This window comes from Bombus flavifrons, chromosome 7 (genome assembly GCF_040668555.2).
Source record: "Bombus flavifrons isolate JBK064 chromosome 7, iyBomFlav1_principal, whole genome shotgun sequence".
Lineage (NCBI taxonomy): Eukaryota > Metazoa > Arthropoda > Insecta > Hymenoptera > Apidae > Bombus > Bombus flavifrons.
This window is the reverse complement of record NC_138448.1, coordinates 11,673,813-11,701,722: the sequence shown is the minus strand read 5'-3', so window position 1 is coordinate 11,701,722 and position 27,910 is coordinate 11,673,813. Positions and strand designations below refer to the sequence as shown.

The 27,910-nt window shown below is 43.3% G+C and overlaps 1 protein-coding gene across 1 annotated transcript; it reads left to right on the top strand.

The window, feature by feature from the left end:
- Nucleotides 1-1,527: 1,527 nt before the first annotated feature.
- On the top strand, nt 1,528-27,910 carry LOC138181798 (UDP-glucosyltransferase 2). Its single transcript, XM_069117043.1, has 3 exons — nt 1,528-2,929; nt 8,929-9,148; nt 25,061-27,910. Exons 1-3 carry the CDS (start codon nt 1,807-1,809, stop codon nt 25,356-25,358), a joined length of 1,641 nt encoding a protein of 546 aa, XP_068973144.1. The 5' UTR covers nt 1,528-1,806; the 3' UTR covers nt 25,359-27,910.

The following is a 27,910-nucleotide window of genomic DNA, read 5'->3' as shown; positions in this document are numbered from 1 at the left end:
ACGTATCGTAGAACTGTCACAGTCGGTGCGCTGGCTATATAAATTACTCGAAGCACCGCAATTATAGAATCATAATCTTGGAATTTTGTTTATGTTTACCTTGGAAAAATATTTTTACGATTAAGGTACATACGATGCGCAGAACGCGATAATCGTTTGCTCGTATTTCTTCTTAGTATTTTTCCGAATATGTACATATATCAAAGAAGTAGTTAAAGCTAACTGATAAGTTCCTTTTTTCAATTGAGCGTATCTGCTGCTACTATATCTTTATTTCTGTAAATCATCTTCATTTTGACGGATGTCACTGCTATTTTGAGGAGAGATAATTCTTTCAAATCATTCGAATGAACTCAGTTTTCTCCTAACACTTCCGAAACATTGTACAAGTTTCAACATTCTTATCGCGTTAACACGAAGGTCGCTATAGCAAGCGTGTAACAGGGAAACGTTAGAGAACATGCTCGCTGTTATTTATCCATACACAATCGAGATACGTGATACCATGAACTCTTTTAAGCTTCTAATTGCAACTGCAGCTGTAAGCCCGGAATAGCGAATCATCGTTAGTCGTTGCAGATTGCGTCATAAGCCTGATCTATTACGTAAATGTCAGGCGCGTACGAACAGTGTGACAAGTAATCACTTCCCAGTTCACTTTTACATTCCTTATCATATCGATATCTAATCGATTTTCAACTTTTTATGTGTGGGACGGAAAAATGAACCATAGGTTTAATTCTGTAAATAACAAGTACATAGTTCTATGATACATTTGGAATTTGGACTGTGACAAATCGATAACGAAAACATCGCTCTTTGCAATAAGTCATATGGATAGCTTTAACTATGCAAATAACAACTGCAATTATAAAATTATTATGTCTACTATGTTTTAACTACAACATAAAATGTTTTTAATGCTAATGCTTACAGTAGATAATATTCACGATACTGGTATTGACGTTTCGTCAAACCGTAACTAAATAGCAGTGCATTTAAAACTTTGGATTTATTTAATAAAGCTTCTAGATTTTTTAATGTTATTAATACATTGAAAATTCTATATTGTTTATGTATACAGCTTCACATGTTTGATCTTCATATCAGCATTATACGATATCATCATGATATATCATGATATCAGCAATATGTGATTACAATTTCTTGGACATGCAAAATGAATTAAATTTATTTATCCTCTGATCGTAGACAAATTACGTTTGACTTACTACCAGTAGATAAAGTATTGAATATCGCCGCGTGTCCCAAAATACTGTCCTTTTTTAAATTAAAAACGTTAACGTTATTCGGAAGTAACAGTAGTTAACCGCATGATAGTAAACGTCAATAAATTTCGTCATTCGATAGACTTTTTTTGTTTACAATCTTCTTTCAAATATCTATGATATTAATAGAACATTGTTACTCATAAACGATTTCTAATCGAATTGTACACTAAAGTGTTATATACATGTGAATAATAAAAAAAAGAAAAAAGAAAAGAATGAAATGTCATATCGAGTTAACAAGCAGGTGATATAATTTCGTTTGTAGATAATTCGAGGTCATGGTCAAATTAAATTGGAACTCCCGTTAAAAAGAAATAGAACTGTTCGAAGTGACACAGGTTTTGTAGTGGGATCCGTGGATTCAGCGGCGAATCTGACGTCGGTAGAAGAGGAGGGATATACATATAGCCAGTTCTCGAATAGTAGTCCGTCAGAGTACCGATCATCTTTCGAAGAAGAAGAAAGGTAGTGTGTGTGTGTCTGAGTCCTACCGAGAACTGGAAACTGTTCAATCATGTGGATTACTGGAAACCGAATTATTTTTTTACTTTTCCTGGTGGTTCTAACGTCTTGTTCAGACGCTGATAATTCCACGGTGCCAAAGAAGCAGCTGAAAATCTTGGCAGTCTTCGCTCACCTCGGTAAGAGTCATTTTGACGTGTTCAAACCGCTTCTTGAGGAGCTAAGCCGTCGAGGTCACGACCTGACGGTAATTTCTCATTTTCCAAGAACTGAGAAGGCGATCGCGGAGGAACCTTTGCCCACTTACAAGGATATTAGTCTGCGAAATGAGGAACTCGGTGTGTTTGTAAACGTGGTCGATCTACATGCGATTGACAGTCGCTACTTTCAAATATTTACTGACTTATACATGCTGTACACTATGTCGGGACTGGTTTGCGATATTGCCCTGAAGAATCCAGAAGTAAAACAGTTGGTCGACTCTGGGAAGAAGTTCGATCTGATGCTTGTCGAGAGCTTCAATACAAACTGTTTCATGGTGTTCGTACACAAGTTTAACGTGCCTTTTATACAAATATCCACTCATCAGTTGATGACATGGGCCATCGATGATTTAGGAGTCTCCAACGAGGCCAGTTACATACCGTCGATGTTTACTCGATTGCCAAGGCCAATGAACTTTTTCCAAAGAATGATAAACGCGGTATCGGCATTCGTAACAACGATGGTATTCCGCACGCTGTTCAATTGGCGCGATTACTCCGTGGCAAACGAATTTTACGGTCCGGGAATTCCGGATTTGAAATCGATCAGTAACAACGCATCACTCATGTTCGTCAACACGCATTATTCTATTCACGGTGCTATCTCGTTCCCGCCGAATGTGATCGAGATCGGTGGAATTCACATCTCACCGAAAGTGAAACCCTTGCCACCGAAAATTAAAAAGTTTTTGGACGAAGCTCACGAAGGTGTCTTGTATTTTAATCTCGGCTCGATGGTGAAGATGGCCTCCATGCCTGAGGACAAATTGAAAGTGCTTATCAAAGTTTTCACCTCTATACCTCGAAAAGTGATTTGGAAATGGGAAGTGGATGGCATACCGGATAATTCTGGATTGCATAATTCCAATAACGTCCTTATAGAGAAGTGGCTGCCTCAGTACGACATATTGAGTAAGTATGGTACTTTATTCCCTTATTATCTTCTTTTGCTATGTTTTTCTAGTCTTCGCTGATAGTTTCATATTATTACTACGATATTTGGAAATGGTATTTGGAGTAACCTATAGCGGGATAATAGAGCGGCAAAAGTCAGCCTAGTATTATGTGAAAGTAATGACTTGTAGTATCGTGTTCGATGCGAGCGTACGCGATGCTCGTTTCGCTGATACGCGGGCATTAGAATCATGTTTCATCGATAGGCCTCTACGTTTTCTAATAGCTTGCCCCTTACTGGAACAGCATAATTTTACAAAAACTGTAGAGAGCCTTCGCCTCTAAAGGGTTTATCCGCATTTTCCATTTTATTCCAATACAAAAGAAGCTTCTATATGATCGTTATCAGATATAGGCTTTACAATGCGACGTTTCGTCGTTGCATAACGATATACAAGCTACTTGTCGTTGAACGAGGTAAACAATGAATCATTGTTTGTTCCATTAAAATTATCCGGTTATTCGCATGCCTGCGTTTTTCGAACTGTATCGGCACGCTAACGAATCCGAGTGTCTCGTTCAAATTTTTCGTCGCGTGCACGTTAATTTTCATTTTTAACTCGTTCCACAGCTCTGACACGATATGCATAATTACAGTGAGCAGTTTGACGGCGATTGCATGTATTGAAGCGTGGGTCGAAATCTAGAAACGTCTTACTTACGAACCTTTTGCCGTTGTCGTTCATAAGTGGTCGATAAATAAATTAGATTTAACGAATTACAAGGTCGATTTATCTTTGTGCGCCTGATACAGTCGAAAGATTTAAACTGTTTATTTAACGCTTCCTCTATTTGAAATTTTGCGAGTCAGCATTGCCACTTGTGCCATTATCAACGGTCGAGTGGATCGCATGAACGCGTTGTTTCTTCTCTCGATCGCTTCTATTTAGACTGTTACTCCATTTTTCTTCTTCCACTTTCTTCTCATCGGAGCTAGAGCATTGCCTTTTACACGGTGCGTTGGATATAGCAAGCTTATAGATCGCGTTATAAATCGTGTTGGAATCGGTTTGCTCAACGGTGCGGCGTACAGATCATGCAACGACGCGACGTTGCGCGAGAAATGGATCGGTACTAGGAATCGAAATTGAAATTCCATGCCGCTGGATCGAGCTAATCGAAACGGCCCTTGGAAATCGCGGCGAAATATAGGAAGCGTATTTTGGGTGAGGCAGCGAGCCGATATTTGCCATAGCGCGGCGGCCGCGATGCCGAGCATCAAACAGTTTTGAAACTTTCAAAACGGTATGCATAAAGGAGGAGCTTTCGTTGCCTCGAAATGATATCGCGTCATCGATGCCCTATGTGTTATGCGTACACGCGTCATCGTCGATGATTGAACATCAAATTATTTTTCGATCTCGAAATTATTTCGGCGCGTAGGATGACATCGCTTTCGACGCGGCCCTGATCGACTCTCTGTATTCGATTAATCGTGATTACCGTTTGATATAACGTTCTCTCGAGCAATTATCGGTTTCTCGTGATATGCAATATTCCATGAAATATTTCATCATCCATGATATTTCGTACCGCGTGTCGCAGTCCTGGACATCGAAGGAAACGATTTGAAACGTTGTCAAAGTCGAACATTCACGTTCTCGGATCGTCTTCCCTTTTGGCTTTCTTCTAGAAGGTAGTTATTTCGTCGAGGATGCGGTAATTATCGCATCGAAAGGGCAGTCTTAAGTAATTTCTTCCTGGAACCGATGTGGTTGCCAAAGGAGATCCCTTTAAAGGACGTCGTACTGTCCTGTCAGTCTCGAATACAGCAGATCCTGGCGCGGATGTTCTTTCGACGAATTGGTTGGCCAAGAACGAAGACACGGGACCACCGAAACTCTAACAGTAAGTAGTTTCGCAGCTCTTGGCCACTGTCGAGTGAAATGACATTAATTAGGCAACTCGCTAACGACCTGCTGGCAACATAAATCACCGTTAAAACCTCCGGCGAAGGATACCTTGGTGTCGCATTGTTCATGTCGGTTCTTCCATCCTCTTCCGCGATGGAACTCTATACTGTAACTTGGATACTAACGTGGTCAGCCTTGTGTCATCGATCTCTACTTGATCACGCACACATGCTCGTGAACCTTTTCCTCTGATGGTGTAAAAACCACACGTTGTCCGATGTTGTCGTTCGATTACGAAATTCCTTACGTAGTGGAATTACATCACGTGCGTTGGTCATATTTCACCGAATAATCTTGCGCGACAGAGATAAGCTTAGTCATCTTTATCCATTGCTCGTATTTTAAATAACTTTTGTTAGTCATGCCATGGGTGCAATTACGATATACGCGATTGAGATGACTATGTATATTGGGTTTTTTATTCTCACGAATAATGACACGTACACAACACTGGCATAATAATATGCTTGTACACTTTCTTATTGATTTTATAACGGGCTCGTCGTATGTCGTAAATGTACAATTTAGATAACCACGATGTCTACGATATCATTCGTGACGTAGATGTGTATTACGAAATATCATTTATGCCTATTATACCATAATAATAAATACCATTTATTATTATGAAATATCATTTTCATGCATCTAGTCGTCACATTACGTTACGTTACACTGCTCTGCCTTCTGATCAAACCTTACTTTAGGATATGGATGGATCGGCGTATTATGTAAGTTTTGTTTAACGCTATACAGTCGTACAATATTACACGTATAGTCTGTTTGGAAAATAAGTTAACGATTGACATCTATGAGTAAATAAAGATAATAAATGTTTAGTAATAACGTGAATTTTTGTAACATATTCTTTTATTTATTTATATTACAAAAAGAAACAAAACAATTATTTGATCTTATATTATTAAATAGAGGAAAACAAGTAAGGAATGTCTATATCGTTTATTATGGCAGTATCGAAAAGTAAGTTAAACCTTTGATATTGATATTATATTACAAATTTTCAACGTGAAATATTACAAATTTCAATCAAATGAATATCGTGTATGAAATTCTTTTGCTTCGATTACGGCTTTAAAGAGTTTTGTTATGCTCAAATTTAATATGCTTGTAAGATCCACGTTTGTGCCGTGGCATTCTGATTTTGATGCATTTATAAAAATATTTTTAATTTCTCTTGCATTTTTCGTGATGCCACAAATGATTGTTTCGTTCCGAGACGACTGTACATCGTCGGGATGCTTATTTACGACCATTAATCGAGGGTTCGTTGTCGAACGTTGCTTTAGAGAGATCGGTGTCAAGACTGTAACGGTCGAGTTTTTCGATGGCTGGACAATTGCACAAGATGGGCAGCCCTGATGGTCAGATAATCTAGCTAAAACTAGCGGCAACTCGACCGGAGGCTGGGATCGATAGCTTTAATTTTATTATCTCTCTTCGTGATCGGTGTATCCCGGTCCCGTTTCCTTCGTCTCCTTGCAAGCGTGGTCAGTGGCCATCCCCTACGGTCTTCGTGATCTTGATAAGATCTGTGGCTACGCTTTGCTCCTACCCCTGCTGCTTCGCACGCTTTAAACGGCGCACGCGAAATGGTGCACGAGTCCGCTCGTAACTTACGGTAAGGGTCGTTCTTATAAAACCGTGGAAATCGTTAATCCTTGTCCTTTAATTGGCGCCACGTAGCCTCCCCGTTCGACCATGGTAACTACACTTTTATCGGGCAAGTTTGTAACGACAGATAGGAGAGCTATCGGGCGAAAGCATCGTGCAAATTTAGCTATACTTTCGAATTGGGAAACTCGTTATCGGCGAATTTTATCCCTTTCTAAGATCGGGATAGTTTAATCGGAGAAGATCATTCGAATAAATAGGATCTGGTACCATCGATACATTGACTCAAAGGCTTGTTCTAGATTCTAGATCGTGGAACGGTTCTGTGTCCTGTTTGCCATCGATCTTGTCAATTCGCATAGAACTCGCTAATGTAATTGACTTTAGAGGCAACGATATCGATGGTATGGGAGATGTGTTGACACGCAATGCCCTCGAGTATCGCATTTAACGATATAACGACAGGGATGAAACGATAGATTACATTACTCCGAGGAACAAGGAGCGGAATCATTCTATCGAGATCCACTTTATTCCTCTTGCTTTCCATTAAGGAATAGGGTATACTTCTTTGCTACTTGTACGATTTTATTGGATTAAACTGGTCGGGCCGTCGCACCGTCCGGCAATGCTAACTCTTTGGTGATATACCGCTGAAATTCCAAATACCAATAGCAATACCAATCGCTATTCAATTTGTCCCAGAAACTTATCTTCTCGGGAAATTGGGTGAGTCAACGGTTCAGATAACTTCATCAAAATGGGTAAATTATCAATTTTTATCTTATATCAATACTACTAGATACGGTTCTGGGTTTGCGTATATTTGATATTCGTGCAAGACGACGTACATCATCCCTCGAGTATGGTTTGTCATAGTGAAAGGTTACCATCGTAAACTATCGTTTTGTAGGTCATTTAGATCTGACCTTTCAGTCTTAACGCCTTTAAAGATTCGCCAGTTCCCTTAAAGCCTTTCAGTTTCGTTTTTAAAGCTTCGTTCAAGCCACTTAAGTTTAGATATACATTCTTTTATAAGATATTCACATAGCCCATTAATAGGTCAGTAATTTTCCGTCTAGCGGATGATCGGATCGTTCAAATCGAACGAATAAAATACCCTTTTTTATTTTATATATTTCTTATTTTACAACGATATGGTTTATAACATAATCAACCTGATACAAGATATATTACAACACGTACGTTCCTACAATAAGAAACAGCTCGTTGCTCTCATTACATTGGTCTTACGACTTGCTCAGCCCATAGACGGCCAAATATCAATTCTCAGGAAGGGTGGGCTTGCCGACGGTCGTAAAAGACGATGCTAGCATCGTCGAGGAAATACCGTGGCGTTATTTTCTCGTTACAGCGACGCCGTAAAAATGTATCTCGCGGCTGACGGAAATCTCGAGCAAATCGCGCGAACGCCCGACCGATTTTCTCTCGGTCTCCGGTTGTCGTATTCCCGATGTCGCTCGCAAAAATTCAGACCAGCCCCCGATAGATATCCTCTGTCACGTATCGACGCGCGCCGATGCGACGATGTATCGAGCGAGCGCGAAACCTCGAGAGGTGCTCTGCCGTGGAACCTTCGCCCCTCTGAACCACCCTTACAGTTCTGCAAGGCGAACGTAACTCCTACAGCTCGTCTACATCTGTACCCAAATCGAGAGCGAGGGGGAAGGGATACTTAGGCGTCGGGGGACCGAAGGGTTGCTACAACGGGGAGAAGATGGTGGGAGGTGTCGTGTGGTAATGGAATTTGACATTAGGATCGACGCCGGAGGAGGTATGGAATCCTGTATGGCAACGGGGATGTGGCAACCGCCCTCTTATAGAGGGTGACTCCTCGCGATAAACGAGGACGACAGGAATTTTTCAGCCGAATACTCGACACTGGGATTTATTTAAAGTCGAGAAATTCCTGAGGGCTCGTACACCTCTGCCTTATTATACCGATTTCTGCCAAAATACTGCTCATACTACTCTAATCATTTGTATCGCGTATTCTCAACGTTATCCAAGCGATTTCCTTTCTATGAGATCATTCATATTTTACATTTTACACGGCGATCGAATGAAATCTAACGTTTGATATTTATGAATAGGGACACGTCACGCTTCCTCTTTTCATCGTGAAACAAGAAAGAGGTAGAATACATATACGTGTCGCGGTGAATTCGAGGCATGGATTTCCGATATCGAGAATCGATTTCTACGGACGTATGGCTTGATTTCGGTTTGGTTTTGACGCTCAGCTTTTACAGCTATGAGAAACGATTTAGTTTCTCTTCGATCGATTCATTAAGTGCGAGTTTGAATGGCTCGTTTTATAAATGAATCGACCGAATACACGAAACCGAATACACCGAACGAAACTGAAGCAGGTTTTTATTTATTTTACAGATCATCCAAACGTTAAGTGTTACTTCGGACACGGTGGTCTTCTCGGTTTGTCGGAAGGAGTTCAGAGCGGGGTTCCAATGGTTCTCATGCCTTTCTTCGGTGATCAATACCAGAATGCGATCGCGGCTCAAGCTAGAGGCGTCGCTTTGATGGTGGATTTCGTCACTCTGAACGAACAAACCTTGAAGCACACTTTGGATGAAATATTCAACAATACTAGGTACGTTTCTTCATTTCGTTTATTCGTCCATGTCGTCTGATTGCGTATAATATTAGACAGGGGAGAAAAAAAAGCGTAGAATTTTACACGTAAAATCGCAGATCACTTTAAGGTTTTACGAAGAATATGAGAATATTTCTTCTAAAAGATCGTTGAGCTATTTAAATCTTCGCGTCACAATAGTCGCGGCTATGAATGGGTGGAATAGACGTAATTAGTTTCACCTTCAGCGGCACGTCCCGCGGTCGAGGAGACACGGATATCCGGCAAGCGATGCGATGAATTTAGAACGTCGAGACTGCCAATGGTATCGATACGAATATTTAATGCCACGTTGGCGCGATAACAGGCCGGTTGATCGCGGTGACAAGGAAGTCGAATCCCGGCCACTCATTTTCCTCTTCTGATAAATCAATTTCTCTTACGAATCCAGCCTCGTCCAAAGTGTCAGCTATGAAATTCTCACGTGAAATTTCGGTTATATCGAATACCGTCGATGTGTCAGAGATGTAGAGATAAGATGGGGAATATATGGAGAAAGAAATAGAAACGAAAGGGGACAAAGGAGGTAGAAAACAATGAAAACGTAGACACGGCGGTGGAGGGAGGGGGGGGGGGAGACCCGTGACAAAAAGGAAAATCGTATAATCTGTCCGGATATTCGGTCCGTTGAATATCTCACGAGCTGTCCGGACGCTCGGATATCCGGGAAGTGCATCGTCGTTGTAGCACAGGCGCCCCCGTTAATCCGTAACGCGGCTCACTGGCGTTTTTCCACCCTTCTCGTTCCCTCTTTCAGCCTGCTACCGATCTCGCCCCAAAACCCTCTGCCCTTGTCTTTTCACCGACGTTTTATATCTCGTCTTTCTTTTCGTCCACCCCTTCCCTCCCTTCCCCGCTGTTCCCACACCTTCTGTCGTGCCATCCCTAGCCGGCAGGCATCCCATTTTTTTCTTCCTTTCTCCACGTCGTTGCCGACCCCGGTCCTAAATTCAAGGCACGAATTGCGGAAAGAGCGGACGTGTTCTCCGGATGGTTCTCGTCCATCGACAAATACCCGGGCTGGTCGTGCAGCCGGGCCGTATCCGACCGGTCGCATGGGAAATTTCACGGCCGCTAAATGTTTCACGGCGCGAATCAACGCTTGGTGCCCGTTGCGTCGATGAGGACAGTGGCAGCCGAGATGAAATTAAATTCTACATTATTCAATGGCTGCCCCCACGAATAACTTGTTAACCGCACGGGTCGAGTCGCGCGCCACGCCGCTCGCGTTCGCGTTTACGGACGTCACGACGCGACGCCCCGACCGTTTTCCCCCGTCCGAATAATTGGTTGACGTTGAATTTTTCAACCGGTTGCGGTACACCCGTGACACCGTGTCGCTGTGAAACGAACCTGTCTACCTCGCTACGCCTCGTCTACCAATGATTTTTCCAACCCAAGCTTCTCCCATCCTTCGCGGAATGGAATGGAACGGGATAATGGTATGCTTTGTCTCGGTGTGTACTCTCTTTCCATCGCAGGTAGAAGGGGTTTGATGGAATAGTAAATTTGTCGTATTTACAGTGACGTAATTTCACCGCTACGATGTTACAACATTAACTGTGATTCGTCGTGTGCGCTCGAGGGTCGGTTGAAGGAATAAAATATAGAATTGTGTTTTCTCGACCTTCGCGAGAAGAAGAAATCGGAGGCATCGATTAGAACGGGAATGGGAAACTCGGTGAACCACGATTTAACTACGAGGTCTTGGCATGCGAGTCTCGCGTCGGAGGATGAAAGCGGTTTAATAAATCAGTACGGATATGAAAGCGTTGGCAGCTTCGCGATCAACGGAGCCCGGCTACTGTCCCGGTAATTACAACCGTCTGGATTTACGAGCTCGCTGTCTTGGACCTTCGACAGGGAGGTAAAGGGAGGATTGAAACAGAGAGATGGTCGCTATCCTACGCAGCGCTGTGACAATGCAGGTGCGATTGTATCCTCGTTATGCAACGCCTTGAATATTAATTAATAAATAGATTCGAGCCGCGTAATTGGATGATCGCGATTTGCATGGTTGTTACGTGATCGAAATATGGGGCTGGGTTAATCGGACGTTTGACGGTTGCCCAGAGCATCTCGATCCGACGTCGTTCGGTCGAGAATCGAACGTGGAACGCGATTCGCTTCGACGTGCTTCGAGAATTCTGAATTCATCGTGAGACTTTGTCTTTTTCTGATATTTCATTGGCCAGAATTTCATCGTCGTCACAATGTAAATTCCCGACCGTGCAGACAGTCGTTCGCGGGATTTACCTTTCGATTGAATGATCGTCGTCGATGCGCGAGTCGGCGTCGATCGAATATGTTCGTCGCGTAGAACAGAGGCTAAAGGTAACGACACGGTGAAATGCGAGAGCAGTACTGGCGTTAACCGAACGTTGTTCTTCCATGGTTCGCGTGCCGCCGCGCAATTGTTAAGCGCAACGTCTCATGCACGAGTGATATAAAATTAACGAACGATTTGGAAACAGTGTTAGCCGGGGTTGCTCGTTGTCGTGCCGTGTCGGTTGCCGTTGTGCTCGCGTAATCACTACTTCTCGGTGATTTACGGCTACGGTTCTTGTACTTTAGAGCGACCTGAAGTCCGATGTAAGAAAGTCGTCGCGGATAAACGTAATAATGCTACGTTAAACGATGTAATTCCTCGAGAAGAAACTCTGCTCCCTCGAAAGAGATACCATATCGGTTTATCATTGAGAATCTTTGATGCTGTAGGATTCGTTTGAAGGTCCATGAAGCTACTAAAGACCGACCAAAATCGTGAAATTCGAAGATCGACAAAGTCAAAGTAGCAATCATCAAGTTGTTTCATAGATCGCGAAACACATCGTCCTTTGGTACTTCGGATGATAGATGCGATCTTAAAACGTTATAACCAAAGTTATATTATTGTCTGTGGTTCGCGACTTCTCGGAAAGGAGAGACAGGGTGAGAAGGAGAGAGGGTGGCTCGTGACCCGTGTCACCGACGTGCAGCTTGTTCGATTTCCAGTTCTCCTTTTGGATACCGCGAGGCGATGCGAACTGGTCATTCAATTCCCAAAGATCTCTGCGCATGATTGCGCTTGTAAGCCAACTTCGAGTTACAACCATTCCTATTGAGATCAAACAGCATACACGGCTACTGGATGTAGTCGATGTCAGTGATGGTCTCTGTTGTCCGTGGCTCTTTCCTCTCTCCTCTATCGTGTACCAGGGGCGATCATATTCAGCTTGTAGTTGTAGAGCACTAACTGTGAGATCGTAACGATTCTAGGGTCTTAGGTTGGACATAAACGTCGCGGAAATTTCGTCGAATTTATCGAGCCCTGGAGACATTCACGGCGTTCTTCGTCGCAGCTCGTGTTTCCACTTACACACTACCATACGATAATACGTTCTTCTCACCTCTGCTACGCCACCTTTCCCTATGAAAAAGTCGCTCTCTTTCTCTCTGTCTCTCTTACTGTCTGTTTGCCTCTCCTCCCTCTCTCTCTCTTTTTCTCGTGGTTTCGAATTATGGACGAGGGAACACGGTTTTTTCATATAATTAGCGTAGCTACTTTGTGTCTCCTCGTTAATTTCCCTCCAGCCAAAGAAGAAGAAGCGTCACAAAGTCGTATTTAATCACGTGTCCTCGTGTTACTACCTGCGCGAAAACCACTTCTTCCTCGTCCTTCGTTCTCTTCCGTTGATGAACGAAGTTCGACGGTGATATTAAACGGTGCTATCGAATTCGTCCGACTGCTCGTACGAGGACTTCTCGCAGGCATCATTCAAGGGTACCGTATGTTCTCCAAAATCTACACGCGCACGCAAACATGTACTTTGCAGTCAAAGAAGACAGTATACTTACTATATACGTGTGCAGGTATACTTACGTATGTTCGCGTGTGTATGTGCGGTCTATGTACGGCGAGGCGAGCAAGCTGCCACGTAAAGCCAGTAGTCGGAAGGGTGGTAGGGTGGTAGTCAAAGTTTCGACAGTTTGTAAGGAGGTACGAGGCACGCCCCTGTTCCTCCGCTTCTTCTTCGGTTACGGCTGAGGGATAACATAGTACAGCTCCGTCGTCAAGTTAGCCCGACACCCGATTCGCTCCCCTTTCCTTTTCAACCCCTTGCCTCTCTCATCTTCTTTCCGTTCTCCCAGCGACGCTTTGTCCTCTGATTTTTCGCTTAGTTCGCGCTCCCTATTTGACTATCTTTCTTCTCCGTTTACTCTTCCCTCTCTTTCGATCTCCTCTATCTCTCAACCGAGCATCGCCTCACCTCGTCCTCTTTATCGCCCTGTTGTTCTCGTTCTTATTCTCCCCGGAGCGTAACCCTTTCGCTAGACCAGTTTTAGTTCCTCGACTATGACGGTCCGATCGGCATGGATGCCAGTCTTTGCGGCTCGTTTACCGACCGTCCTTTCGCTCGGATTTATTCGAGAAGCGAAGTGTAGTCGGAGATTCTTATTCGTCGCGCGCTAGAGGTTGGGTATCTTCTTCTTTGCGAGACTCTCTGTGGCTTCGACGAGTGCTTTGCCGCACCTGCTTGCTCGCAAGGGACGCGTAATGGCCGAGCGAGAGCACAGAACGGATTAGAGAAGGAAAAATCGGTCAAGAGAGAAAGCGAGAATCGCGAGGGAAGTGTATAATAGAGAGAAGGGTCGAGAAGGGCTGGAAATGAACAAGGCCGGAGACGCTGCGTAATGACGCGTGGAACGTCCCCGGACGAGAAAGTAATTGGACGCTTGCCGGGGATAACTGTTCCGTCTCGGTGTGCCGCTTTGATGAATGAGGTAACGTTCGATAGTCTGCGTCAGTCTGCGAGTAACCGGAGAGCACCCAGAAACTTTGCTTCTGATTGATGTTTCTTAAACTGTAGAGTGGAGGTTTGTAAAGGAACTACGCCCATTGAACGATCTAAACGACTTGCGTCTCCCGCAATGGCGTCAAAGAATACGTTCTCCAACCCCGGAAACTAGATCAACGTTGAATAGACTCGACGAGTTTGCTGTATCGAATGAGAGAACGGCTCCAAGGATCAAGCACAATGCCTTGTAATTGCGGGAATCTTCGTTTTTCGTTGAAATTACGTGCTCGCTGAGCACGAGATGGAAGGATTTGGCAATGCAGGATGTTAGTTTTGTTTCCGTGAGAGGTAGGTTTCACTGCGAATTCGATAGTTAACTCGACTTAGGCACGAAGTTTCAGGGTATCGTTTCCCCCCGTAGGTAGTCTCCGTATCGGATTAAAAAGTTGCTTATTTGCAAATGGAATTTTCACGTCTTTGGTATTGCATTTACCGGGAATATATTTCGTTGTGGAGTTATAGGAAGTCCCGGGGCAAAAAGCCGGCTTTCTCGGATCCGCTGAATTTCATTATTTAAGTTACGTGTACGGGTACAAGTGTTTGAATAATGCATTTGGCTCGATGTACACGAAAGCCGCATTTAGAAACCACCCTAATACAGACGTTCGCGAACGTCAACCTAACATCTTTATACCCAGTCTCCTTCGACAATCGAACGTTACTTCGATAGTAATTGATGTTAAAACTGTGCCGTTGGTTTATTTTTACCGGTGCATGATAATTATTTGAGGCGATATTTTCGAGCTTGACGAACAAGATGAATTCAATTCAGAATTTATATAATACGTCTTCAAAATCTTCTGCAATTTTAATTAGAAAATATATTTTTCTTATGTAGATATAGTTGAAATCACTCGTATTTTTAGTGGGATAAAAATCGTCGAATAAAGACAGTTAAGACTACGATTTAAATTCTTTTTAATCTTCTTCGGTGAAAAATTACAAACGAGGTTCTTAAATTCCCTTGAGGGCAAAAGGAAGAAAAGAAGCGTGCTAATCGAAGTCTCTCATTAAGGATAAAGCTTTCTCGTAGCATCTCACAACTTCGAACGAAGGCGTATCGAAAATCTCCAAGCAGATACGCTAAGACTCTGATCTTGTTTCGCAGCGAGTTTCTTTTTCGTTCGGTCACCATTTCGCTTCCGTTCGTTGAATACCGCCTTCCATTTTCTTCGTCGCATTCTAGCATTCGACCGATTTATTAAGCTCCATATACACGGTTAATCTTGACAGACGCCTTTGATCTTGTAATAATCGAAACTTCTGAGACGAATTCAATTCTCCCGCGAGAGTTTCTTGCTCTCTCCCCCTCTCCTTCTCGTCTCGTTCGACCGAGAGCGGGATTTACTTCGCTGAATGAACATGCTTTGGTGAAATTCGTCTTCTCGAACGATTCGCCATCGCTGCGAAAAGTACGTTGCCGAGAATCGAGCGAAATTAAACTGTATTTGGCCCGACATCGTGTCAAACGAGCAACTTTTCTTCTCCAAACGTTCAACGAATGTTGCCCTCTCTTCTGGTAGAGAACCGCAATTTTCCACCCTTCTATGGAATATATTTTCGTTTAATAACGTTCTGTGTCATGTCGGTCTCACGTATTCAGAATTGCATATGTGTCATTGATGTTATATGGAAATGGAAAACGTTATCAACCTGCCGATGTATTCTCAGTTTGTTTTCTTAAATCTTTATTTGTTTGTTTATTGATCTCTTCAGTTCTACATTCATAAATTAATACTAATATTATTTTATTTACCAATAATTTATCTGTTGGACTACGTAAAAATTAGATTTTCCCAAAACAGACGAAACTACCGAAGGAATATGGAAAATTACCGTAGCTCGTGTAGCGACCAGAACCAGTAGAAACGCATCGGAATATCCGAGAAAAGAATAAGATTTCCGGATTTGGATCTGGTTTTATCATGCTCCTTTCTGCACCCTCTGTCGCCCCCGCTGGCCGTCGAAATTTTCTTCCCGAGACCATCCCCCTCTTCGCGTTACTCGGCTCGACTTATCGAGTTACAAAGACGTATATCGTCGGGAAGCGATTGGATTTTCCCAACCACCGTCTAGCACCCGACGAAGAAGCCTCTGGGGAACGAGATCAGGGTTTTATATACACGCACATATCCACGTGTCTCTACGTGTGTAGACCTGTAAACTTGTCTTTGTGCATACACGAATGTACACGGCGTTTTGTATAGGGTGTTTCATTTTCGCGAGACACATTCTTCAAGCAACTGGTGAGCGGTGTTGCTGTATCGAAATCGGATCGCTGTCGTGCCGGAAACGCGAAGCCAAGAATTATCGGCTCTCGCTGCGATTAGTTGGGATGATATGGCGCGCTCGCGTGTTATTATTACGGTGATGTAGCGACGGGTCGTGGTAGTCGATAGGGAATCGACCGAGAAAAAGGAGAAGTTTCTGGTTCGCTTTAATCAACGTAAGTTAGCGATGACGGAGTGAATTTCAATCGAGTCGACGCGCGGCAAGCTTGATTTTACAAGGTTATATATGGGACGAGGCTCCGGGGAGGAGCTCGTGGATCGACAGAATCAGCGGAATCGAAAGACGGCCTGCATTAAGCGACCCGGTCGTTATTAAAACCGACCTTGCTTCGCTGTAATTTCTGTTTCATAGCTGGCGAGTAATCCAGCCGTGTTTCTACTTATTTTAATTATTTTCCACCAAAATGTTCGTTCCTTTTGATGGGCTCAGTGATACGACGGTGATGCTTCTGTTGTCTGAAATAAATATTTAGTAACTTGCGATTTGATTCGAAGTTTCATTTGTTAAGTGTCACAGTCATTTGCAAATTTGTTCACATTTTTTTTATAGTTTATAGTTTATCATTTTCCTCGCTATTTCTTCTTCCACGATTCTCTACGATTTTATATAGTTTGGAGGAATTGAAGTATTTATAGCACTCTGGTAAATTACCGTCCTTTAAATCGTTGAAATTCTTTCTGGGAAAAATCTCTGATTTATCGTGTTGAGCTGCTGCAAAGTATCTATTACTCTACTAATATATCTTTTATATTTTTTTAATAATGATACATTTAAACAACATTCATGCATCGTTTTAATGTTCGATCCTTAATAAGTTAACTGAATGCGTGACCAATTTCGTTCGTTGATTGGACAAACGTCATGCGTTGAACATGGTGATGGCGGAAATACATATATCATTGGAAATGAAAATATCGGGAAACGAGCAATTTCCATGTCTCGTAAATTCCTGCCTTTAAAATTCTTATATAATACCATCCTCACGCTTCCCTACAGAGTTAATATGAAACGTTCCCGTATCGACTCTGATTAATTGATGCCGGTGATAAAATCGAGTCGGTGATTCCGCGTTATTCTCTTTGTCTCTCTCCCGCGGGAGAATATTTCTTGCCAACAACTCGTATATTTTCCAGTAGATGTTTCACCGGAGTATTTTTCCGGTCTTATTGCTCTGAAATCTGCCAAGGAATTTCGATAGCACGAGATGGCGAGCAAGTACGAATACGTAGATTTTACATCTCTGCCTCACTGCTACGCGATAATTTAGAATCGTTGCCACAGACAGGCACAACTTTATGCATCTACGTTGCTTGCCAACGGTGCCGCCCACCTTTCGAACTCGAAATACTTATTTGGAAGAGTAATCGCCTGGAACACGTCTTCACCCGGATCGGTCCTTCCGGTTCTGAGGATCGCCGTTGGTCAGACTGCTCCTTGTGCACTCGTTTACTTAAAACGAGAAGAGCCAGGATATACCAGCTCGATCCAAATGGAGCTCGCGTTCAGCGGATAGCTCTGATTCACGAAATTACTCGAACATCTCGTTCGTGCAATCAGATTCGTCTGCCATTTTCACCGTCGCGAAATTATACTCCAGGAAATATGAATCTTTTCTTCTCTTTCCTTCTTCCCTTTTACGATTATCCTTTTCGATGTGTTCCTTGATGAATCTTCTGATAAATATTTTGGTAAATCTCTTGGTAAATAAGTACAACAACCGCGCGAAAGTTACCGAATAATTAATACTACAACGTTAACAGTCGTTCGTTCCCGTGATCGATCAAAATGTTGATCGTTCGCGATTTGCTGCAGAGTGTGTTCCGATTAATAAAAAGATAACTCGAACGACCATCTACTGTTGTGGGAAATAACTGTTGAATCGAGTGTAGTGGTGAGTATTCTTTAATGAACGGTGAGCTCAGGGCTACTTATCTTCAGTTCCAAATGTTCGTACAAGTTTGAAGGACGTCTAGGGACTATGATTATCAAGCTTCCGTGAACTGATCGCTATGAGAAATAAACTATTTTTGACGATGCTAAAACACTAAGTAAAACACTACTATAGTTGCTCCGATGCCTCGTTCCCCTTCTGCTCCTTAGAATTTCAATTTGTACCATGAGCGGAGCTTGAGAGGAGGTCCTTTAATGAACTTATTTTTGAAAAGTGACCAACCTCGAATCATTGCCTCCCAGTGCGCCAGAGGCGCGATACTTCCTTGGAGCGGGGATTGTGAAGTCGGCAGAAGGGTGGTCCCGCTAGATTAAGGATCGGCACTTGGAATTACCAACGGCTGTTACCGAGGTTCAAACTGTTAAGTCCCTCTGGGATATGACTTTATGATACATACTTGCAAATGTGGAATCAAACAAAACGACTGGTATTTGACAAACAAAGTTTCACTAAGACCCGCACGTAGGCTACAATTTGGCTCGTTCAAAAAATTTAAGAAACGGCAAACAAAAGATACACCAAGATTCGTTGTATCATAAAGTTAGTCCATTGGTTCTTCTAGCAGCACTTGTAATATCGATCGGTAATCAATTACACAATACGTAATACATAATTAAAAAGAGTACGATAGTTAGAGAATATTTAATTATTTATTAATTAGTCAGCAACCATAAATAGATCGGTCACCAAGTTACACCTGCGTAAACAACAATACATCCATGCGAGTAACGGGGTCGTCCAAATATTTGCAATCAATTTACTACTCAATGAAGTGTTCATGGCAGAGAAGCCCGAGGGGATAGATGGAAAGTTTTTCGCGTAGGAAATTAGGGATTTCCCTGTATCGTTTTTAAATAAGAGACAGGCTTACGAGCCTTTAAATACACCACTGGCGGTAGATCATCCGGAGGCAGGGCATCAGAAAGGTTAGCCTGAGAACTAGTTAATCTTTTTCTTAGCCCACAGAGACGCAAACCGAGAGCGTGATTCGCGGGACGAGACAGCGGGATGGGTAAACTTTTATTAAAAATCTAATTGGATCGGAGCTCGAGGCCTGAGGGCATTTCACCGGATGTTCCCCTGTTCTTTCTTCTTCCGGCATGCTATGCACCTCGATAAGTACGCGTCTAAACGAGAATGTGTTCGCTCTGCTGTTTCATTTCTGACATCGCGAAATTATCACACGATCGTTGAAACTTTTTCACATTTTAATATCTACGCGCATCTTCTAAGAATTAAACTTCCTTTGAAACTAGTTGTAGTCCTTTACAGTAGTTGAGATCAAGTGACTTGAAACTCGTTTACCAATGTAAATTTGATATTTACATGATTTGAAATATGCTTCGAAGTTTCTATGTTATTGGTCAAGTAGTTGGAAATACTTTCGTTACATGCAGTTTCTTTCGACATTTAACCCGTTTAAAAGTCACATTGATCAATCTCATAAATTGAAATTTTCCATTCTTTCCACTTATATCGTGTCATATCAATTTTCTTTGTCTTCTACACGTTAAATTCGCGAATGATGCAACGAATACATTGGACTGATTTTTCATTATTATTGTCTCTTTTGCAATTACCCTCACAAAGTAAATATAATTCTGTCTCACCATCATCGGTAGCAGCATTATTGATATATTTCATATTATACGTACACTCGACGTGTTCCTAGGTATTTCGACAGAGGAATAACACTTACGTTAAGAGGAAAGTAAATTTGAAGGTAAAGTTGTACTGAACTCTCGAAAACAAACATTTTTAATGCTAAATCGTGCAAAAGTAATATTTTCTAACTTGCTTCTACTAAAAAATGTCACTGTTTAACTCGCCTCTCGATAACGCTTATACGTTTTCAAACACGACGATCAACTGCGTTCAATCACAGGTTTCCAAGCGAAACTCGAATGCGAACCTGTGTTTGATTTTTGCTTTTAACGAAATATTTTACACTGATCGCCGATTGAGTTTGTTGTTACTTGCCGAGATATTGCAGTGTCCCGTGTTAAGTGCTGTTCTATATTAGGTAACGTCATCCTACAATTTGTAGTTCCATCATTTAATGCGATTAGATCGTAAACAAGGTAAGAAAAGGCCATTTTTACGAGAGTGATCCAGTAGGTGATTTATTCGTGTCCCGCTGCTGTGCTCATTCGCAGAAACCGCGCGTTCGAAAATTAACGGCCACGTATGTCAAACGGATATCCTGTCCGCGTAACGCGCCAGCGACTGTAATTGAGGATTTAAACGTTGTTTGTGTCAGGTGCGAATGAAACATACCCAGTGTCGGACTTTTCTGTTTCTGGCCCAATTAGTTGGGGTGCCGTAGGCCATGCGCGTCGAATCATTCCCGCGGTTGTTTGTTAAGCGATTCGCGGTCCACGTTACAGCTGTATCCCGTTTCGCGGACGAAATAACACGATTATTCGCCAAACTTGAGCTAACCTTCGTGCTTCGCGATCGTCTGAAGCGATTTTCCCTTTGGTTTGCTGTTAATGCGGTAATTCGATTATGGACGACTCTTCCAACGTAGCATCGCGTTTTGTGGCGATTTTGTAAAGACGATGCAGGTGATTCAGGAGATTCACGTTGGATAAACGCTACGACCGCTAACGGCTAAAGTGTGCAACAAAGAAATTACTAAAGATTTGCAAAAGAAGAAATAAACCCTTATCCGCGCATTAGACCACAGTAAAAATTTCCGTAATATGCGCACGGTTGGATCTCTGGCCATTAGAAATATAAAGAAATTCGCACGGCATTGACAGCGCGAAATCGACAAAATGACGTGGCGTCGTTGGTCCGTGCCGTGTAGCCGCGTGGTGACTTAATGACCGTGCAGAAATTTCACGGTGTAATTGCGTCGCGATTTGTAACGCAATCCGAAATTTATGCTTTATAATTTAGAAGACGGCACCGCGAGAATCCTGAATAATGCGCCGGAAGATAGGTGTACGTGCGCGAGTTCGGTTACGCCGGCTAATTGGCCGCTCGAGAAGGAGAGCAGGCTTCTCGGTTCGCCGCGATAACGTTACAAGTCGGAAAGTAAGTTGGTAAGGTGTCGAGGAAGCTAGTGGTAGTGGCAGAATAGTGGTGGCGACGTAGTGGTCGTAGTAGAGTGGCGATGTGCGACAACGAACCCTAGAATCGTAAAGTAACTTCGAAGGAATTACGAGGGGACGAAAATTACTTTTCGCGCGGACTTGCTGCCGTCCGCTACGAATTTCACGGGGCCGTCTGATATAACGCGTCAACGTAGGAACGAGGGAGCTACTGGAATTTTCGTAGATCATTTCGCTCGATGACGATGCAGTGGAATTACACCAGGACAGATATAGCAAAACGTGTGTAGAGAATGTCAAGAGATTGACGATTAGGTACTTTTAGTATTTTATTATTGAACAAAAGCAGACCAACTTTCCGATCTAGTTTCGGTTTTAGTTATAGTTTGTATCGTTAAACTCCAACGCAGTAAATTATCGACTCAACGGGAACAAACTTTAAAAAAATTTAACAGGGAAAATTAGTTTTCCTCCCTGGCGAGAAAATTGCACGAGATCGACGGTCGCGTCGACGAATATTTTAATTGCGCGTATGCGATTGCATATTCAGCGAAGCTCGACGCTACGTTGGTGGCTGTGGTTTATTCGTAACTCGTTCCCAGAGAACTTGCAACCGACAAAGGACCCTAGTGAGATCCCGATAACCGGAAGTCTCATTTATTACGTGCCTCTGCACCTTCCGTGTTTCTCGCCAACAGCGAATTTTTCCGCCACGCTCGAGCAACCTCTGTTTTAGCCTGTTTTCACACCTAGTCACATCACGAATACGTTAGTAAAGCCTGGGCGAAATAAACTGGCCCTTTTTTGTTTTGCATTCGTCTACCTCCTTCCATGGTTTATACATGGTTAATTAGAGTGCAACGCTCGCTCCTGGTCGTAGACAATTTTATCTTTTCCCTCTCTTTTTTTTTTCTTCTACTTGGTTAATTCGTGTTCTCGAAATATCATCCCTTAATTCTGTACCCGTGCTATTTCAAGCTACGAACGTGGTATCATGTTACTCGATGTTACTTTATCTCGTCGTAGAGGTAGAGAAATCAACGCGTATTCGTGAGAAACAATCGCATTTACCGATACTTGTAAACGCTTGAACATTATGCCGAGCAAGAGGGCAAATTTCACGTATTCCACGAAATACTGGCACGAATAGGGTGGAACAAAGTAATTCAGCCGTAGGTAGGACAACGGCTGCAGCAGCCGTTTCTACGGCGGTGGAACACAGTAGTAGAACATGGAGGAACATCTTTCTTTCTCCGTTTGCAATTAGAATCCCCAAACCGAGTAATTCTGTCCGCGCAGGGTGGTCCGTGTGGATGAGTTGCGGGTGCACGAGTTTCGGAACGGCGAAGTCGCATCGAGGGAGCCGAGCACAGGCCTCCCCGAGTCCCTGCGATAACGTTACAAGTCGGAAAGTAAGTTCGTAACGTGTCGGGGCCGCTCCAGCCGGAGCGACAACGATCCCCGAGATATCGCGGGAATTATGATCCCCCGGAGATACGAGTCGGCCTCAGAAATGGGGATAGAAATGGTTTCTCGCGTAACTTTCGCGACATCTGCCTTCGGACTTTCCCGGCTAAATAAATTCGCTCGTTTTCCGATAACGCGAAACCCATCCTCTTTCGAACTGTCCCCCGATCTCTGTGCACGGAGAATCACTGGAGCGTACGATCAATTACATATAGGTTAAATAAAGGAGAGATTTAGTTTGTTCGTTATATAGGTCTTTATCATCGGGATGAGACTTTGGCAAGATTGTTTATTGCGAGATACGTGGAAGGACCGAGTGATTGAGATTAAGGGATGAAAAATGGGTATGAGGGTGTCCGCGTAGTTTATTCAGGGAGAATATATATCAATTGCGCAAAAGTCTGAGAGACTATCTCGTGTAATTTCATAACTACACCCTTGGGAAATATTTCCACATGGTGTTAGTGCATAGAAACGAATCTCTAAATATTTTCTTCGTGTAGCTCTGCTTGTTCGTAGTTTCCTTTAGTTCTAAAACTTGTTAGAAACACACCGATAAATAAAACATCGAATTAACCACTTTCATATTCTTACTTTTTCACATCTCGAGGGATATTATAATAAAAATTTCTACAATATCGCACAACTTTTTCCCTGGATGAAGTGAAAATGGTAATATCTCGAGGATTATAATCGGACTCGATTTTTCGAAATATCGCACGCGATACATCTTCAACGACTCCTGATGGTATTACGTTGCATTATATTCAGCTCGAAAGTGACACTGAGCCGACAGCGAATCATCGATCTTCGATTACCGTGTCTCTGTCGAATTAGTCGGCTTATAGCGAGCGCGTTTTCAGGTTTGCGTTCTTTTTCCAACTTGGCGCTAGTTTTCATTCATCCCGCTTCCCCCCGCATGAAAATCCTCCCTCCTATCCCCTCCTCTCCGCTTTCTGCTGGCAATAAATTAATTCCCTTCGCGCAACGTCTGTCCGACACCCTGCGAAACATCGTGGCCTGTCCCCGCTGGTGGATGGATTGTGCGCTGCGTTGACGGAAGGGACGTCGAACGCGCTTAAAATTGATGGTTAATTCAAAACCACCGCAGGGCTGCGACTGAATTTGACCGAGGCAAATAACAGGGGGACCAGGTTGATTCGCGGCCTGCAGCTGTAAACACGAATAATGGAGAGTACCGATTGGTAAATTGTGTGCTCCGGGTCGTCAGGGCTGGTTGCGAGCGCGCAACCCACTCTCTCTCTCCCCCCCTCTCTCTCTCTCTTTGTCTCTCCCGCTCCCTCACTCTCTTCCTCTTCATCCGTTTCGTCTATCCACCAGCGTTTCCCTGGCCTCTGTTATTCCTCTTCATCCCTCGTTTACTCCATCGTTGTAACCTTTTTCTCTCTTTTTTCCTACTCTTCTCTCTAATTTTTTTTTTGCGTCTATGTTTCTCGATTGGTGAACCCGACATGGTCCACGTATGGTATCTCCAGGCACGCAGACAGTGCGGACAGCGCACGTTTCGAACGGACACGCGTTTCAACTCGAACCAACGACGATTCTTTTTGCTTTTGTCGAAACGGTTGCAACGGGTTGTCATCGATACTGGGGTCGGAGTTGTTTCCGGGTGAACGATAAGCGTACCGTTAAAAGCTCTCGGAGATATTTATAAAGTATCCCGCGGCATCTTTTCCCGTTCGCCGCGATATCGAGTAGCGGATCGATCGGTATATTGCATGAATTATTCATCGAGTCGCCGGCTATTGTATCGGGAACGGTTGTTAAAGTTGAGGATAGAAAAAACACTGAACGTTCTGCGTCACCGGTGACTTGCTGTGCCGTGGTAAATGGAAACGCGAGCAAGTAAACGCGCAGGAAGTGGAAAGTCGTTTGGTTGTATAGTCTGATGCGACCGAGTTATTACGATCTTGTCCTTTCTGTCTGAAAAATTTACGTTATTTCGTCTATTCTGTTAGTGTTATTCACTTATTGCCTCTGTTATTTCATACTTTTTCGCCGCTGCTGAAATTTCATTTTGCCGAAGAACGATAGGAATTTTTTCCAACCGGTGTTGAAGCAAACAAAAACAAAACAGGAATCAACAACGAATGTTCAATGAAAATAAAAAGCAGAACAATTGCGCCAGTAGCGTGATCGATGCAACGTGACGATACGTCGGTGACAACGGAAGTTAAATTTACTAATTGTTATAAACCTTAATCTACTCCATGTTAATCGCGATGGTCCGTTTCTGTTACAGGTACCGTGAAAATGCCAAGAAGCTTTCGAAAGCTTTCAAAGATCGACCAAATACTCCGTTAGAAACAGCAGTATGGTGGACAGAATACGTTGGTCGGGGAAATGCTTCTCCATACATCAGGAGCGAGGCAGCGAACATGTCCTGGTGTCAACGCAATCTCATCGATGTCATGGTTACATTAGCAGTCCTTGCCTTGCTCAGCCTCTATGTTTCATACAGAATATTGAAATGCATTCTGACCAGAGCCACGAAGAGACAGGAGCAGAAGAACGGAGCAATGTCGAAAAAGAGAGATTGATGGCGGTGCCGTTGGTATTTCTTAGACGACGAATAGCGTAAAAAATGAACAAGATACGAACGATGTTTTAGAAAGTGTACGATGGAACAAGAAGATGACGAAGTTCACGAGACATATACAAACATACCTCGCATCCATATATCCTTGATTTAACGCGGCTAGGAATGTTGCACCAGTAAAATTTTCCTGCAGCTTTCGTTAAAACAACGGGTCGATCATGCTTGAAACGAATTCCGACATGGTGTACCGACAATAGCCAATCACAGAGTCCTTTTATTCGAGCTGGCGTCGGTCGATAAATTAAATCATCAGCGTCCGAGAGCGCGTGTTCGTAATTCTGATTACATCGCTCGAGAGGCGGAAGTCTGTGGCAATTTTCGCAGACGCTCGACTCTCTGTGCTCTTCTTACTTGAACAACTGTAGCTATTGAAACAAGGACCGAGGGTAGTAGAAATAGAAGGCTGTGACTAAAGACAGACAGCGTTACGAAAAAAAGGCAACCTTAAGGAGAAACCCGGAAGAATTCGGGGAAAGAAGCAAGAGAGAAAAGAAGAAGAGAGGAGAGGAGGAGAGCGAGAAAGGAAACCAGCTTTGCGGGCATTACTGGGTATTTCCCAGGTGGCCGAGTCACTGACTGCGTCAACTGGCTTTGGCTCTCGCAACAACGGCAAAGGGAACAACGCAAGGAGAACGACGAGGCTTTACTGCGACGAAGAGGACGGTTGAAGCTGCGCGTTCACGGATGGAGGCAACAGTCCCGGGGAACCAACGGTGTACTCGACTACGCGGAATATACAGCTCGACGTTAGACGAGCTTGCTTAAAGAAGAAGGAGGACGAGTCAGCGAGGACAACAAAGATGGATCACGTCTAACATCGGCGGATTAAACGGGACTGGATGGATGTTCGCTTCTATTCGCCCGCGTCTCAGTTTTCCCTTCACCGGTTTCAGCCTCTTTCCACGTCGCGGATTTTCGCATGAGTGCCCGAGCAGCATAAGACACGTGGGATCGGCTCATGAAGATACAAACGAGACGATAAACGCGAAGAGGTTCTCTCTCGTCTTTTACGAGATAAGCGTCTGGATAAGTCGACGTCGTGATCGTGCTGGTTCCTAACTCTTATCGGGATATTCGATAAAAAAGTATCTCTTTAAAACAGCTTATGACGAACTGTTTTTCATTTGTTTGCTTTTGTTAGAAAATAAAATTTTAAGAAGGATTTTAGGAAGGACAAAACAATAGACAGATTATTCGGATAGCGAGTATATCGTGGATGGAATTCTGTAGTTACATGGATTGTTGGCCAGATTATCGAGGAATATTATAATAGATCGCTAAATGCTTTCTCTCTGTCCATCTCTGGAAGCTACTAATGCATCGGAACAGAGTTCTGTGGTGCTTTCAGCCGCAACCGGATCCCCTGTTTCAACGGGGAGGACGGATTGTTTCGTACTTGCGCCAGATTGTGTCAAATATTTACTTGACAAAGTTTGCGCGGGCACAGCCGCAAAATGCGTCGCGAAACATTATTCCACTGAAAAGTGTATACGCGGATTCCTACGGGGTGACCTACAGTTTGTCGAGATGAGTTTGAAAAAGAACAGGTCGGGAGATAGAAAATACGCGTGTATTCCCAGTCGTCGCGGCTTTCGCATTGTGTAGCTTCTTTTTTCTCATCGTTGTCCCACGTTTCGTAAGCTTTTATAGTGGAAAAGCGACTCGGAAACCGAACGAAACGGAACGATTGTCAATGGAAGTCGAGGATTGGAACTTCGTTTCGCGCGAAGAAATAAAATTCCTTGCATAGCTGTGCCCGATCGCGGTTCTTATTTTTCAGTGGTCAAAAATTCCAGTGTTTAAAGAGTGAAGAGGAAAACTCGTCGTTTCGCTGTCGGTAGCGTGGTCGGTCGGACGATAATATTTATTGATGACGAGACCGGAGCCGTTGCGATGAAAGTTCGACGGATCAGCTTCGAAGGGGAACTTTTCTTGGAGCAGTCTCTTTGGACGGATAGGAAGCTTTTAAAAAAGCGATTCGAGACGTGGACCGAGGGTCGAAGGGGGCTCGAACGCGCGCGGACTAGAGGAAAACGTACTTCCGGCGATACGGTACTTTTTCTACGGCGCGGCGTAATGGAATGTAAAGTTCCCGATTAAATTGCGTCTTTAAGCGATCCTCACCAGTGAGATATTTTTTGTGAAAATATAGCCAAAGTAACCGGGAAATATCGTTGGCACCGTGTCGATCCACCATCGGCGTTGTTCGCGAACTTAAAAAGCCCATTAACCGTTCGAAACACAACGGGAAAGCGGGATCGTTTCCCTGCGAGACATGTTGTTATAGAAAATACTTTTTCAAGTTATTTTATCATCGAAATACGGTCGTTGCGTACTACGATGTTTCACGGGAGAAGTTCAATGGTTCCTCTGTCTTGTAGACTTTGAACGATCTATCTTGGATGCATTGATTGCAGCTTGTGTGTGTGTGACTTTCTATTTGTTATCTTGTTACACTTATAATTGTTAATATTTCAGACTTGTTTACTTATA

Excerpts from the sequence above, each read along its gene's own strand:
- LOC138181798 (XM_069117043.1), top strand. The coding sequence starts at position 1,807 with ATGTGGATTACTGGAAACCGAATTATTTTTTTACTTTTCCTGGTGGTT. Across the intron at positions 2,930-8,928 it reads GCCTCAGTACGACATATTGA|ATCATCCAAACGTTAAGTGT; the intron begins GTAAGTATGGTA and ends TTTATTTTACAG. Across the intron at positions 9,149-25,060 it reads GAAATATTCAACAATACTAG|GTACCGTGAAAATGCCAAGA; the intron begins GTACGTTTCTTC and ends TTTCTGTTACAG.